Source organism: Cynoglossus semilaevis, chromosome 12 (assembly GCF_000523025.1).
Source record: "Cynoglossus semilaevis isolate Cse_v1.0 chromosome 12, Cse_v1.0, whole genome shotgun sequence".
Taxonomy (NCBI): domain Eukaryota; kingdom Metazoa; phylum Chordata; class Actinopteri; order Pleuronectiformes; family Cynoglossidae; genus Cynoglossus; species Cynoglossus semilaevis.
The window spans coordinates 600,379-616,393 of NC_024318.1; the positions used below are offsets into that span (position 1 = coordinate 600,379).

The window sequence follows — 16,015 nt, forward strand, 5'->3', positions numbered from 1 at the left end:
TTTTAACGCGGGGGAGAGAGAGAGTGTGTGTGTGTGTGTGTGTGTGTGTGTGTGTGTTTGCTGGCAGGCCTCGCAGGTTCATTATGGCGCCCGCCTCTCGTGAGTGGCCGTGGCCCGCGTGGCGCCCTGGCCTTTTTATTCTGGGCCGTGATTGGACAAGGGCCTCCCGCCGAGTTGGTTTGCAGCAGTTTTGTCGCGCCCAGATTTCACTGGCTGCTCGAAGCGAGCCTCTGGCAGGACGTGACATCTGCTGCCTCACCTTCCTCATTTACACTTCTCTGCCAACACACACACACACACACACTCACAGTGTTCAAGTACAAAAAGTGGAAAAAAATAATTAAATGAAACACAGCGCAGCAGCAGTGTTTAGTTGCGAGTCAACTCTAAAGAATCCGTCTCTCACAAAGTCATTTATTCACTGATATTTCAACAGATCCACTGAATTATTTTTATTTTACGATTATCTACTGTTATAATTACTACATGGAGAAGAAGCTGAGAGACCAAAATTATTTTCTTTATAAGCTAAAAACATGAAAAAATTTGACAACAGCACTGATACCAGTAAAACCATGAACTGATCTAACCAGGTTTGGAACCAGACGTTGTCCAGTACAACAGTGCTGGTCAGCTGTGGTCAACAACTCTTCTTCTCAGTCTTCCCCAGTATGATGATACAAACTCCATCACCAGATCCCTGCCAACACACAGTCCTACTTTCTCCTCATGTAAATTTATAAAAATCTCCACAGTGGTCCAGACCAGTTTAGTTTGGGAGGATTTTCCCTCCCCTCCCAGGAGTTTTTTTTCTTTCTTTCTCCCTCATCTAAAACAAACTTCTTTCTCCACCAACACTCTCTCTGAACCAAACTTCTTTCTCCACCAACACTCTCTCAGTCTGAACCTCCTCCTGTTTGAATTTACAAACGTGTCGTTTGGGCCAAAAGCTGTTCTGTCCATGACTTAGTCACATCAAGTGAATTACACAGGCCGTCACGGTCAGATGTTTCACGTCCACAGTTACATATTCATGAGCTGGAGGTGAGAAACCGACGGACACTTTTTTCTTTACTTTCTCGACTGAAGTTGCTCTGACTTCATCGACGTCTGCCGCTCCACACAAACGCCTTCACGCACGGAGACGCTGCATTTCACAGAGATAAAAAGAACTGAGGGAAGATCCTGCAGATATTCAACTCCGGCACCACTGGACTCAGTTACGCATTCAAACACACTTTTACTAAGGGCTAGCGGTACATGCGTGTCTGGCATGTGTGCAAAAGAAATAACACGAGTGATTCCTCGCCCCCGCCCCTCAGACTCCTGGGATTTCTGACCACATGTGGCAGAAGGACGAGGACAGAAGACGAGGACAGAGGAGAAGAGGAAGTGAAGAAGAAGAAGAGCAAACAGAACAAAACAAACTTAGTAAAACCCACTGCTAGGCCGAGTCTGGGACTCTGAGAGAGTGTGTGTGTGTGTGTGTGTGTGTGTGGAGTGTGTGTGTGGATGTGAACAGAGTGGCAGGGATTAGAACAGATCCTGTGCTGTCCAATTCACAGCTGGCTGATGATCCAATCCTGGAGAGCAGCAACAGCTCACCAGCCGCCGTGGGACACATGGATGCCGCAAATGCATCTGTGTGTGTGTGTGTGTGTGAGTGTGTATGTGCGAGTGTGTGCAGGCATGCAGATTTGACTGATGTTCATAACAGTGTGCAGTTGTACAAAAAGACGTGTGTGTGTGCGTGTGTGTGTACTGTCTCTCAGAGAGGAAGGCAGGGCCGTCAGAAATCAAACAGAACGGTCTGTGCTTCATGTCCCTCTGTTTGAAGACGGGCTGTGATCAGTCGGGGCCGTGAGCGGAGAGAACAGAATGAAAGTGAAGAGTGAGAAAAGTCACAGAGTAGAATCAAAGCACCAGGTCTGGAGGACGGTCATTCAGAGACCTTCCAGGCTGCCGTCAGTCACACACTCACACACAGTTTGTCTCTAAACAACTACAAAGACAGAGGCCCGGCTCTGTAGTCACCGTCAATGAGGGGCGGGGTGGGGGTGGGGGGGCAAACAGAGGCGGGACTAAGTATGGACCACCAGAAGCTGTGCGTGAGCCCAGAGGCTCCACAGATGGACAGAGGGGGGAGAGAGCGAGAGAGAGAGGGAGGGAGAGATGACACAGAGAGAGAGAGAAGAACAGCTCCAGCTCAACATGAGAGAAAAAAAGCAAAAAAAACAGCCGTGACAGCAGGTTCAGACGGTGTTCTTCACTTGTCCTCTCATCCAGGAGTTTGTAAATATAATATATCACCACTGTATATAACTGTATATACTGTTATAAAGATCATTACTTGGATGAGGGAATAAAGCAGCGCGGACGAGAAATGATCCAGCAGTTGACTTAAAAGCACTTTGTGTTTTTATGAGATCTTCCAGCATTTAATGTACACAGGAGGTTAACATTTGATTTTGAATTTTATATTGTGCACTGTTGGAATGTGCTAAATAAATATTTTCATAATTTTGTCATTGTTTTATTCTTTGAAACATTAATTTTTTCAATCTCAGTGCGTTGATTTTATTGAGGTTTAGTTCACAGTCATAGACATGAATAAAATGGTACTAATAATCAGCATAATAATTTCTTTCGTCATTTTCAGTTTCGATCAACAATTTGATTTTGTAATTATATATATATATATGTTATACTATTATAGGCAGAGGGAACAGATCTACATTTGGAATCACTAGAGAAGAATGAAAAGAAAAAGAAAATGAACTGACACCAGGAATATTGGACTGGGAATTGGTGAGAAAAAAAAATTATCCTGAAACCAAATATTGCAATATTTCAATGTATCAATAATTTCTTACAGCCCTGATAAAAACACAATATAACTATGAAATAATTAATGAGTTCAGTCAGCAGTGGGTTCATCACTGAGAAGAAGTGGTTTAAGCTGCTGATAACCAGAAACGACCAAGTCAACAGCTGTCACACATCTGTGGACACACACGCACGCACGCACGCACACACACACACACCATCATCCCACCATGCAGCCGCAGCCAGTGTGTTCACACTGGCCAGCTGACAGTAAAACCCATTTAAACACAGACCAGAGCCAGAAGCAGCAGTGGACACACACACACACACACACACAAACTCACAACTACACACAGGCTGAAATAACCTGCAGCCTCCAGCACCACAGGGCACCTCTGCCACATCTGTGCCCATCTCAGACACTTTGGCTGTGGGCAGCGGGGGTGAGAAAGTGCCCTGGGCGGCTGGCACGGCTAGGACCGGCCCTGTGACTGGATGGTGGGGTGAGGAAAAACAGCAGCCAGAGAGACAGAACGGAGACAAGAGAAGGGGGACAGGGGGGAGAGGAGAGGGAGGGGGGGAGACGGGAGGGCAGAGGGGGGGAAGGGGAGTTTAAAAAAAAAAAAAAGATGACAGTAAAGCAGAGAAGAAAAATGAAAAACACGTTCTTTATAACAGGGAACGTCCCTGTGATGGACTGAACTGGACCAAATACAGGGGTCAACGACCTCTACCTCCAGCCCCAAAGGCATGAAAACGTACTGCAGTGTTTTATTCAGCAGAAAGTAAACACGACTGGGTCAATAAATATAAATATAATATTAAAAAATATATATATTTCTGGAGTTGTTTCTGTAGAAACAGTGATCGATTGAGGTTCAGCTCTTCATCAAAACAGAGAGAAAACCATATTTTCTTAGTGTTCCAGACTGTATAGAGTATTTTTAAAATAAAAGAAGGAAGTGAGCGACCAAATACAGAAAGAAACACAAAGAGGACAGAGGACGGGGGTGCTGGGGGGGGGGGGGGGGGGGGGCCGGTAGTGCCTGTCGTGAGAACGGCTACGAGGCGCTGAGGACAGGCTGTCCAGTGACCATCAGCCATCACTCGCTCTCTGCGTGTGCGTGTGTGTGTGTGTGTGCAACAGGGAGTCAGGCGCCATTTTGGCTCAGTTGGAGAAGGCACTGGGTTGGACTCTGGCCTGGTGGCACTGCGTGTGTATGTGTGTGTGTGTGTGTTTGCATTATGTCGTGGCATGCTTAACAGGATTAGCGGTGACCTGGTGAGGTCCAGTTGGTGCCAGGACGGTGGCGCAGCAGCACGTGTGTTCATGTGTGTGTTCTTTGAATAATAGGATTAACTGTTACCTGGCGAGGTCCAGTTGGTGTGCTGGTCTGAACTGGACTGGACTGGGGTGAGCTGGGCAGGGGCTGGACAGAGGGGAGTTTTGCATGTGTGTGTGTGTGTGTGTGTGTGTGGGTGTGGTGGCATGTATAATAGGATTAGGTACTACCTGGTGAGGTGCAGTTGGCGCTGGGCATTTGCCAGCTGTTCTGCCAGGCTCAGGACTTCGGCCTGCCATTGGCTACCATCCTTTTGGGCCGCCTCCAGATGCCGACGACAGCCAACCAGCTCCAAGCTTAGCCTTTCCACTTCCTGTCCCGCAGAGAGGGGAGAAAAGAGGGAAGAGAAGGTGAGGAACTTTAATCTTGAACAAAAAGACAAACACCTTCTGGCCTTAAACACAACGTCAAGGTTTGACAGCCTGGTGGGAGGAAGAGGAAGTGATGAAGAATCAACGAACAACGACATCACAGAAATTAGGCGAAAACAAAATTAAATTTTAAATTAAATTTTGAAGGTGTATTATGTGAAAATTTTAGACAAAAAAAAACGTGAAATGTGGCCACTAGAAGTGTACACTGGTGTGCGCTCTCTGCTGCTACACTGTACTCTCATAGTATTTTCTGTTTCGAGTACTGGAGTATGGGTACAAATATAGTCACCCAGTAGGAGGCAGTAGCGCAACAAAGAGTCAATCACTGCTGTTAAAAAGATGAAAAATGACCAAAAAAAAATTGTTCCAATTGTTCTTCTAATTTACTGATATTCTTGTGCATTACAAAAAAAAACTGCATTTCTACTAAAAATAAAGGTCGTATTATTATAACATCTATTTAAGTTAAAACAGTTAAAACTGGGCTAACATATGTAAATATAACAAAACATATATTTTAAAAAACATGTATAAACACAGAGTAAGATACCCCCACTATAATGAAGTGGGTCAACGTGGTACCTGTGCTGCCTTTTCCATCTGCCTGCTGGTCTTGGTCTTGGTCTCTCGGAGTTCTCGCTCAGCCTCGTCCTTCCTCAGCTGGGCCTGACTGACGTGATGTCGCAGCTCCACACACATCTGTACATCAAGAGAAACAAAAACACAGATATACACATTATTTACAAATATATATATATTATTTACTCATTAAAACCACTAGTTTATCACCGTTACTGTATTTTGACGTGTTTCACTTGAAGTCTAAAAATGAACAGATTCTATTCACACCATGTCATGCTGCCATAGGAAACACTCTGCTGCCATCTAGTGGTTTTATAGGAGCACACAACCTAGTGTATGGTCCAACAGGTCACCAACGTGGGGCGAACTGTTGCTTGGAAACTTTTCATTCAACTTTTCTCCGTTATCTATTATTTTTGTAAAATGCTGCCACACTGTGGACATTTTTGACATGGTACCTGGGATTACGGTCCCATTTCCCAGTTTGTTTACATAGATAAGTCTAACTTATGTCAGTGGTAGAAATGTTTTTTTGTTACATATTATTTTTTGTATTTGTGAGGAATGCTCTTTTCCAGTTTGTGTTTACAGCCATGTTTGAGTCAGTGAATTATTTATATATTTTTTTTAACTTGTGTTATTATTATTACTGATTTTATCTATATTTTGAAATGCTCTGTTAATTTTTCATTTGTAAAAATATCTTCATTTAAAGAGTCAAAACTGTGTCTGGTGTCTATTATGTCGTAATAAAACAAGCCACAGCTACCTGGGTGTTGTCATGCTCCTGGTTGGTTAGCTTGCGTAGAGAATCTTCCAGCTGATTGGTCAGTGAGGTTCTGTCTCTGTAGGCTCTGTCTAACTGGGCCTGTACATCAGCGGCGTGCTGCGAGAGACTGGAAACCTGGAACAAAACACAGGTCTGAGTTAAATCTAATGAAGAAACAAAACAAAACTTGACTTAAAACATTTAAACAAAGTCTTTCCACATGTCTCTAAGGTATTAAAAAATATATTCAAGTTATTTAAATACATATAACATTGTTATACTATCCATTGCATAAAATATACCTGGGTGTTGTCATGCTCCTGGTTGGTTAGCTTGCGTAGAGAATCTTCCAGCTGATTGGTCAGTGAGGTTCTGTCTCTGTAAGCTCTGTCCAACTGGGCCTGTACGTCAGCGGCGTGCTGCGAGAGACTGGAAACCTGGAACAAAACACAGGTCTGAGTTAAATCTAATGAAGAAACAAAACAAAACTTGACTTAAAACATTTAAACAAAGTCTTTCCACATGTCTCTAAGGTATTAAAAAAATATATATTAAAGTTATTTAAATACATATAACATTGTTATACTATCCATTGCATAAAATACCATTCATGCGACTTCTGGTGCTACATGGTTTTGATGTGATTGGCTCCAGTAATGTATGGATTAAAATGTGTATATGTCATACTACTATATGCAATACTTGCCATACAATACAGTTTATTACACACCATGTAAGAAAGAATTTACCGTACAGTTATTAAATATTTTAAGATTTTAACACTATGATTTCTGTAATGTTTTGAATATCAGTGAAATTATTTATTACTTATTACGTTAAGAAATCCCAGCTAAGATTTATCTGAGAGCCAGAGGCAGTCAGCAAAAGAGCCATATCTGGCTCGTGAGCCATAGGATCCCCAGCTCTGGTCTAAAGTACGGTCTGCTCCTGTTTACTTAACAAGACTTAACAACACTTAAGAAAAGTGGGAACTGCATTTTAAGGACTGAATTCATAATAAATACTTTAAATCAGTTTTTCCACATATGTCTGTGTATTATGTATGTAAATGACGGAGTAGAACTCACAGTATCGGCCAGCTCTTCCTTCTGTTTACGGACCTCGGCTCGTCCCTCTTCTTTGGCCTCCGCCATCTTTGCCTGCCATATCTGTGCGTCTCGTTCCAACTGTTCCCGCTGTCGAGCTAGCTCCCTGGACAACTGCTCACACTGCACCGCCACCTGCAGGAGGTGGTGGTTAAAAGGTTAGCACCTCTCACATCCACACTGAAATAAACCTCTTAGGAAAAAAAAAGGGAAGAGCTGAACAAACAGAAAACACAGTTGTAACCATGGGAACCGCACAGGTTTCTCTGACCTTTGCTTTTTCCAACTGTGCTTCTTCTGCCATCACCACAGCTTGTTTGACCTGGAGACAGGAGGACCACTCCCTCTGTTGCGCCTCCTGCTGGCTTGCCCTGAGTGCACAGAGAGCCACCAGCAGCTCATCTCGCTCTCTGAAACAGCAACAGAAAAGACAGGTTGAAATAAAACAATGAATCGCAAATCATGGCATAAGGCTGCATTTTCTCTGAAAGTCACTGAAAGTCACTTGAAACAGAACGTGGGAAGAACTTGTTCCACAGAACTCTTTCCAGTTCCTATTCTTTCTTTACTTTTGTTGTTTGATTGTTTCATCGTTATTTTTTTCAAGTGTAGTCCATATGATTTATTTCTTGAACCATGTCAGTCAAATGCAAATCAAACAACTAAAACAATAGCAAACCCTGCTGACCAAAATATGTATCAAAAATACGACAAACATCACAAATGGAATGCAACATTTTTCTGTGTTTGTTCTTCCACTGACTTTGTGAGTCTGTCAATCGTCTGGACGTGCTGATTGGTGTGAGTCTCTGCTAAGACCGCTTCGTGCTGTGCACATTTAATACACAGTCCGGCCACACGGGGGAGTCCATCAGCTCTGAGAGCATCAGCGGCCTGTTTCTCCTTACGTCTGAGCAGAATCTTCAACTCCTCACACTCCTTCTGGCTGACTGACAGATCCTTCCTGCTCACAGAGGCAAATGTTACAAAGACGTAGGGGAAAAAAAAGTTAGGAGAAGTAACTAATCATTTTGAGGGACACTGACCTTAGAGAAATGATCTGAGACTCTAGACTTTGGACCTGGGCCTGGTGAATCTGTTTTAGTTGTTCCTGAAGAGGAAAAACAACAACTGTTTGAGAAACTAACAGAACATTTCCAATTATTTCATGATCTAAAATTGCCACCAAGTTCTACTGTGCAGCTGCCTGTGAACTGAACATGACAAATATATAGTAACCAGTAATTACAAGAGAAAACATTTTTTCTATTCTCAAACATTTTTTTTTAAATTAAATTCTCACCAGTTCATTTCTCAGTGTTTGTCCTGTTTTCTGCTGCAAACTCTGGCCTTTCATTGAGAGACTGAGGTTTTGGCCTCCGTGACTCTTGTTGACCTGAGAGAAGAAACAGAACAGATGGAGAGACACATCAGTCAGAGAAGATGACATCACTGCTGAAGTGGAACCATTTGATTTAGTTTCTACAGACGCCATAAATCGTACCGTAGAGTTCTGGATTGTGTAGTCATTCAGCGACTCGTCGACATATTTGGATTGAAGTTCAGACTGCAGCGTCTCGTTCTGCACCACCACCACTCTGACCCGCTGCTTCATCTCCTGCAGCTCCTCCTGAACATGTACACAAACAAGGAAATACATTCTGAACATACAGCCGTGGAAATACAGGGTTTATCACATGATCCAAGACCTACGCCGCCATGCAATACCTTACAGAGTTTGACCTCAGCCTCCAGGTGCTGAATGTATTCTGACTGGTTGTGGATCATTGGGACCAAATCCTGATAGACTGGAAAGGTGGACTTTTGGTCTTCACATAATCTCTAAAAAGGCACATAAAAAAACAAAACACAAAAGTGAAGCATGACGGGGTTGAATGTGTGACAAATATAAACAATAACAAACATAACTGACCTTGTAAGAAGACTGTTTCTGTGAAGGAGAGAGAGAAGCAGGGATGTCTCTGCACTGCCTCAGCAGGAGGCTTTTCAGCTGGTTAACTTGAATGGAGGACACAGAGGGAGGGGGTATTAATAGGTAAAAGTATACATCCACCCAATGGTTATGTTTCTACATGACCGGATGTCACAGTAATGTTTTAAACAGTAATTAAACAGTAATATTTACAGTCAAATTTAACTGTACAACAGTCAAATTTAAACACTAACCCGCTTCACTCCCTTTCTTCTGACTCCACGCCTGCTTTTCCTCATCGGACATGATGGGGAAGAACCTGCCGTCGTCACTGTCTCCGACCTCCAACATCTCACTTCCATCAGGATTCTTCTGCTCCAGTCCACTGCTCAACTGCTGGATGCTGTGGTTGGTTCTCTCTGAAATCAACACACACGCGCCATGATTGTAGCACCTAGTTAAACGCTCAGAAACAGGAGCTGCTAACGATAACGTGTGCGACATATCGTAAATATTAGACACTCGTTCACTACTACTACTAACGATAAGTCTGGATTCTTCTTTAAATGCGTTCTATCCCAGCGACATTGAAACAATAACAAAAGTATTTTCTTTTGAAAAACCCGGCGTTTTCACGTCGTCGAGTCATAGCCAAACTCGAGATGCTACATGCTAGCATAACTATGCTAGCATAACAGTGAACTTACAGTTCAACCAAACTAGTCAAATGTTAACGCACGTCTCTGTTCCTTTCCGTAAACGTCGAGCTGCTCCGCATCATCTTCGTCTGAGTCCAACGCCGGAGTCATTTATGTTTAAAAACGTAAAACTTTATTAGTTTATTGCGAACACAACACAGCTAAGTTCATACAACAACAAACGCCGCTTCGCTAACTCCAATCCCAACGGTCATTTCCGCGTCTGCGCGTTTGTTGAAACATACTCACGTGCCCCGGCGGAGGGGCGGGGTTAGGGTTAGCTCACATGACAGTACTAGTGGGTGGTCCACTGTGGACAGGAGGAGAGCAGAAGATAACCACTGGTGTGGTCACCGCTCTGTATTGTCCAATATCCACCCAGTTATTGACATTTTATTTACTAAAGGATCGAGACAAGCCATCTGCTGGTGGGATAAATGCTGTTAAAAAACATATAAATAAATATATACAGAGAATAAAAGTAATAATAATTAGCAAGAACAACTGACTCCCTCTGCAGCAGATCAATTGAAAAAGACAAAGACAGATTTAAGCAGATTTTAGCAGAAAATCATTTAGTTTCACAATTATTAGTCCTTGGTTCAGGCTCTGGACCACAGAGGAGAGGAAAACCAGGTTTACTAACTCTGTACATGTTCTGCTGCTCAACATCTGGAAGGTGGGTGTTTACAGGGCAGGTGTAACCGATGCCCATGATGTGTGCTGCCACCTGGAGGGTGAAGGTCAGACACCTCATGGTGTTCAGCACACAGGCCAGGAACTTTAAGGAGTGAAAAACTACTAATTACCTACACACACACACACACACACAGTGCCACAAGAATTCAATTCCAGGTAGGAAGAAAAAAAACAGGGACAAAAGGTGAAATGTTTTTGCTTTATCTCCACACACACCTGGTGTGTTGATGGTGGGTGGGACGTCGGGACCACATGGTCAGTTGGGTTTGTGGACCAGAGCGGAGCAGAGGTGCAGCTATGGCCCAGGTGAAGGAGGCAGGAGACGCAGCAGCGAGGAGTCAGCAGGTTGGTGCAGAGCTTTACTCTGTCATGGCTGCAGTCGGCTCCAGTCCAGGTGAGTCCGTTATTATATTATTATTAATATTATTAATTAAATATACAGTTTAGATCAGAGTAGATTAGATTAGTTAATTCAGTAAATTGATAAATTAGAACAAAGGTTGTTAATCTGTTCATTAAATGCTTTTTTCAAGGTGGATAAAATTTGACAAAATAATTTGGAAAAATTACACATACTTGATATGATAATTGATAAAATAATAAGTTGTAAATTTAATGCTGCTAAAAATGGAAGATTTGTCTTTCTTTCTCTCTGTTCCTTGAACATCGCTCAGTGTTTAAACAATATTTACTTTGATCATATTTTTGTGAACATTAAAGTTTCTACACATTCACACCAGTTCAGTCCCAGTCCAGGACTTGGAGTCTGTCAGACCTGTCCCTGAGTCCCTGTCATTGTGTTTCTAATCTGGGTCAAATCCTCCAGGTTCTGGTCTCTGGTTCTCAGCCGCTCGTCTTCAGCAGCTAAATCTCTCCTGCTCTCAGGTTCCCTGGTGGCAGTGGGAACTGTTAAGTCACTGTAATCCCTCCTTTTCTGAGGAGTCACTGCTGAAATGTGCTCTCACGATGTTAGGACGTCTGTTTTCATCAGGCCGACCTGGGAAAACCACCAGGCTGACCTTTTTTTTTTCTCTGTCTCCAGTGACAGCAGACACAGGAGGCCCAGTGAGTGGAGGTCCATCGTGTGAGACCCCCGTGGCTGCTGATCTGGGGCGGAGGAGCAGGACCTTCTCCCCAGCCAGGAGACGCCACCGCACCACCTTCAGCCACAAGCAGCTGGAGCAGCTGGAGGTGGCGTTCAGACAGAACCAGTACCCTGACGTCTTCTACAGGGAGGAGCTGGCCCGCATCACCAAACTCAACGAGGCCCGCATCCAAGTAGGACGTCCTTCAGACCAGGGTTAGGGTATCAGCAGGAGCCTGGGGGCAAAAACCATTCAGATATCAGACGTTGTTCTTTAGATGCTAGACGCTGTCAGTTCCATAGAAGCAGAGAACAGAGAGTCCTGGGTTTGATTCCCAGAGGAACCATATGTTTGACCCCTGCCAGGGGCAGATTTCCTGTTACCACAAGAATTTTCCAAACATGGGATCAGTAAACTTTAAATTATTATTTAATTATTATTATAATGTTGGACAGAAGGAACCAAACTAAACTAAAAGCTAAAATACATATATTATCCTGATCCTAATATTTTCTATCATCATATAGTTTACTTATTTTAATGGTTAATATTTTCTATCATCATATAGTTTACTGGTAAATATTTCTTCCAGACTTCCTGCAGCTGAACTCCATTCTTACCTCCACAGGTTTGGTTCCAGAACAGGAGAGCCAAGCAGCGGAAACAGGAGCGCTTCTCTCAGAAGCCTCTCCCAGTGGGTGTCGTGCCCGCCCATAGGGGTTTGCTGGGGGGCGTGCACATGCAGTCACCCGGGGTGGCCCGTCAGTACTACACCCAGCACCTGCCACATATATCACACCTGTCTCCCATGTTGCCCTCCGGGACATACCCCTGTCACCCAGGTCCTGTCAGCCAGTGCCCCTGCCCCAGTGTGGCCCCCCAGTCGACCTCACAGCGTCAACATGAGGAGTGGTACGGCGCACTGAGGACCAACCTGTCCTCACCCATGTTCTCGCTGTCCTCTGTGCAGCCCCTGGAGCCCACCTCCTACTGGAGCTAAAACGGAACTGCAACAGAAGAAACTTTGTCTGTGTATCTGCTAACCAGAAGTCAGTCTAACGTTACTGACGTCACACAGATGTTTACTGTCATAATGTGAATTTATTAAATGTCTTCAAACTGAGCAGAAACTCTTCATCACATTTATTCACAGGTATTGTGAGGTATTTTACAGCCGCTGCCTCCATCTCCTGGATTTTATCTGAAATCTGGACAGAAGTGTACCACTGCTGTAACGCTTGAATGATTACAGCCTCCAGTCACTAGGTGGCAGCAATTCATACAGCCGTTTGTAGGGATAAAAAAAATACATTTTATCAGGCCAGACACAGACTTTAAATGCCAGTTGTTGTTTTTGTTTTTGTTGTTTTAATAACTCCACATCCCAGAAATACCATGGCTGCACGTGTAATATTTCCAGATCAGGAATTTCTGCAAACACTGATGACAAAAATATAGAATTTATCTATACAAAAATCTCACCTAAGAAAATAATACATGTTTTTTTTTTTTGTTCACACAGACCTGAAACATTTTTATCACAAAAATCACAAAGATCTTCCCATCAGTCCTCAGACTGTGAGGCTTCTTTAAATCTGCTGCTGTAATGTTCCAGCTCCAACTGCTTCTTCACACACACTGAAATTAAACCTCAGGCGTTTGTAACCACGACTCCCGTTAAACATCTGTTGACCAATCAGAAAAAAGAAAAAGATAAAGGTTTCAGGGGAAAACGTCAGTGCCGTTCAAAGAAAATAAAGGAATGAGTCGACCAGTGCCAGTGTGTGTGTGTGTGTCCAGATGATCCAGTGATAAAGAATCTGGATGGTTCTACAGACCTACAGCTGGGATTATTAACAAGTTTTTCTTCAACATTACCAAGGCCACTGTGTTGATGCAGTGAGTAAAACATGGAGACTGTGTTGACGTCTCCATAATAAGAAATAGTCACAGTTTAGGAACAAACCTGTCGACCAACACGACCCGTGATTCCTGCCTAGTCTTCACTCTCAGGTACAGCATTCTGGAGCGGGAACGTCAGAACATGACGCAGTGACATCACTACTATTGGTTCTTAATATAAGGAGTCTCTTTGTTTGAGGAACTGTAACCTACTCCAGCTGCTGGAGTAGATGAGATTAAATAATTTCCTCAGCATATCTAACAAAACTGACAGTAACAATTACATGATGTCCTTAAATGTGCATTAGACAAAAATCTACATTTAATTTGTCAGGGGCTAACTCAATGGTGTTTACTGAAAAATGTCCAAAAAAAAAACAACTTAGATAAAAAAAAAGTTGCTTTAATTTCTGATCTTAGATTAAAAAAAAAGTTGCTTTAATTTCTGATTGAGTTCCTGATTGGCTGATGACCTGTGAGTCAGAGAGCTGCTCCTCCGTGTGTTGGTCCTCCACTAACGGCTCCTCCTGTTGGTCTGTGCAGTCGTCGTGGGCGTGATGAAACATTAGGACACGTCACTCCAGTGATTTAGCAAACTCTGCGTAATCTATGAACCCGTCGTTGTTTTTGTCGTCATCCTTCAGCACATCGTCGATGAGCGCGATGAGATCCTCCTCCTTCATGGGCTGACTGTTCTCTCCTCTCTCCTACAGAATTCCAAAGTGTTAAAAAACATCTGTGAAAACACCTGGTGGAACAGGTGACCTGTGCTCTGCGTTACCTCTCTGTGCACGTGACTGATGGCCGTGGCTAACTCCAGTCCGTCCAGCAGGTTGTTTCCGTCGTAGTCGTGCATTTTGAAGTAGTGCAGCTGCAGCTCCTGAGGAGTCATGTCCGTCTCTGGTTTGTCTATCACTCCCTCCAAATGCTCCATGATGTGGCTGGAAGATAAACAGTGACAGACAGAACAGTGTGTATTAATGACCGGCCTCGGCTGCTGCTGATCAAAGTCCATCAGTCTGTGCAGTTTATCAGTCTGAACCCAGAGGAAACGTCACTCACTCTTTGTCCTGGACCATGTTCTTGTCAAGGCGACCGTGACCATGACTTATTGAAGCTGCACTTTCTACCACAGGAGGTGCCTGCTGCTGCTGTTGATGTTGTTGATGTTGCTGATGTTGCTGCTGCTGATACAGTTGCTGCTGAGGATTTGCATGAGAATAAACACAGAGAAAACAGCAGGACAGTAGGACGAGGACCGTAGATCTGATGCTTTTCATTCTGTAAAAAGAGACGACAGTGACAGTTGGTCAGGTGTAATAGAAAGAGAGACAGCTGTAACAAACCGAGTTGTTTTTCTGTTTTTCTATTGTGTATTTTGAGAACTTATCCCACATTACGGTCTCAATTATATTACTGTACATATATATATTTTCCTTTGTTCTTTAATGAACGGGAGAACCTACAAGTTACCTATAAAGTGGGAAAATGAAGAAAATGTATCTTTCGCCCAAAACTCGGTCTCTAACTTACCTACAAAACAGTTTAAGTATTTTTTTAAAGTATTACTTTTTAAGTATATGATACAAAAGCGAAATGACCGGATCACCGTTAGCTAAATAGCGCTGCTGCGATTTGCTTTTAATAAGCTGCAACACAACCGTTCAGTGAAATAACAACATAATTAAACCACCGCTGTACGTATTTTCAAAAGTGACGTTTAAAAGGTGATGGTTAAAACCTACTTGAGACGCGTGAATCTCCTCTTGGCTCCGTTACACTCACAGTTACTGTGGTTGATAACAGATGGCAGAAATTGACTATTAAGTCACACTTTTGTTTGAGCCACGCCGCTTGCCGTGGCTGCTCATGGACACGCCAGCTCAATGTGATAGGTCGTTTTAACCAAAGAGTATACAAACGGGACAAGATAGTTCACACCGCTTGACCAGCGAAATTGACGAAAAAAGAAAACGATATATATGTAAACTATTTTAAATAGTAACAAAGACACCAGTGAAACCAGAGCGACTGTTGAAAAGTAAACGATATATAGATGTAAAAGTAAACGATGTTGCTTAAAAGGTCATATAATGTACACAGGAGCGTAGAAACATGTTTTGAATTTTAATTTTTAAAGATTAATTCTAAGTGGCATATATGATGTACACAGGAGCGTAGAAACGTGTTGGCCTAAAAGACGAAAGCCAGAAATGTTTTGAATTTGAATTTTTAAAGATTAATTCTAAGTGGCAAAATTCACGTCCCTTAAGAAGCAACGTAAAGAATAAAGTAACATAAATTATAGACCTGTAATCAACGATTCACGATAACAATAAACACAACAGTAGACACAGTAAAACGTGAGCTTTTGTCTCGTTCATTTCATACAGAATGAACTGAAGTTCAAACATGGCTGCTTCCCGCCTTTAAAACAACGACCATCTCATCTGTGAAAGTTCTCGTTCATCCAGCAGTTCATTTTAACCAAAGCCGTTAAGAAGAGAACAACTGGACTTGTGTTCTGAAGACTGCCTTCTACCTGGTACCCGCTGACGTCATTGGAGATCAGCGATGGTGGGTGGGGCATGTAGCCACTCTGTGTCACTCACAGGAGCCGAGTCAGAAGCGACAGGGTGAGGGGAGGAGGAGGAGGAGGCCGTTACCTTCTGACCTGAGAGGAAGAAGAGAAGAAGAG

General features: G+C 43.1%; 3 protein-coding genes across 10 annotated transcripts in view; 1 reads left to right on the forward strand and 2 right to left on the reverse strand.

Annotated features, from left to right (window-relative positions):
- Positions 1 to 9,845, reverse strand: part of sdccag8 (SHH signaling and ciliogenesis regulator sdccag8) — a 24,239-nt gene extending 14,394 nt beyond the window's left edge. For 2 of the 7 annotated variants that reach the window (XM_008321340.3, XM_025060536.1), the window contains exons 1-13: positions 9,673 to 9,844; positions 9,188 to 9,352; positions 8,934 to 9,019; positions 8,729 to 8,842; positions 8,505 to 8,630; positions 8,304 to 8,396; positions 8,047 to 8,111; positions 7,764 to 7,964; positions 7,272 to 7,410; positions 6,983 to 7,135; positions 6,197 to 6,331; positions 5,126 to 5,242; positions 4,340 to 4,482 (exon numbers count right to left, since the gene is read on the reverse strand). In XM_008321340.3, coding sequence (XP_008319562.1) covers positions 4,340 to 4,482; positions 5,126 to 5,242; positions 6,197 to 6,331; positions 6,983 to 7,135; positions 7,272 to 7,410; positions 7,764 to 7,964; positions 8,047 to 8,111; positions 8,304 to 8,396; positions 8,505 to 8,630; positions 8,729 to 8,842; positions 8,934 to 9,019; positions 9,188 to 9,352; positions 9,673 to 9,742 — 1,607 coding nt within the window. In that variant the 5' untranslated portion in view covers positions 9,743 to 9,844. Of the gene's footprint in view, positions 1 to 3,220; positions 3,318 to 4,339; positions 4,483 to 5,125; positions 5,243 to 5,894; positions 6,030 to 6,196; positions 6,332 to 6,982; positions 7,136 to 7,271; positions 7,411 to 7,763; positions 7,965 to 8,046; positions 8,112 to 8,303; positions 8,397 to 8,504; positions 8,631 to 8,728; positions 8,843 to 8,933; positions 9,020 to 9,187; positions 9,353 to 9,640 lie in introns of those variants that run through there. The other 5 variants (XM_017037548.2, XM_025060534.1, XM_025060533.1 and 2 more) reach the window with 5 other exon arrangements.
- On the forward strand, positions 9,842 to 12,963 carry prop1 (PROP paired-like homeobox 1). Its single transcript, XM_008321314.3, has 3 exons — positions 9,842 to 10,724; positions 11,373 to 11,608; positions 12,044 to 12,963. The coding sequence occupies exons 1-3, from the start codon at positions 10,583 to 10,585 to the stop codon at positions 12,413 to 12,415; spliced, it is 750 nt and encodes a 249-aa protein (XP_008319536.2). The 5' UTR covers positions 9,842 to 10,582; the 3' UTR covers positions 12,416 to 12,963.
- A 763-nt stretch (positions 12,964 to 13,726) lies between these two features.
- On the reverse strand, positions 13,727 to 15,991 carry mcfd2 (multiple coagulation factor deficiency 2, ER cargo receptor complex subunit). Of its 2 annotated transcripts, none has more exons than XM_025060538.1 (4): positions 15,860 to 15,991; positions 14,380 to 14,598; positions 14,099 to 14,258; positions 13,727 to 14,024 (listed from the first exon to the last, which is right to left on the reverse strand). In XM_025060538.1, the coding sequence occupies exons 1-4, from the start codon at positions 15,877 to 15,879 to the stop codon at positions 13,893 to 13,895; spliced, it is 531 nt and encodes a 176-aa protein (XP_024916306.1). In that variant the 5' UTR covers positions 15,880 to 15,991; the 3' UTR covers positions 13,727 to 13,892. The 2 variants fall into 2 exon arrangements, with proteins under 2 accessions (XP_024916306.1, XP_008319537.1); XM_008321315.3 differs by lacking the exon at positions 15,860 to 15,991 and adding an exon at positions 15,063 to 15,264.
- Positions 15,992 to 16,015: the final 24 nt, after the last annotated feature.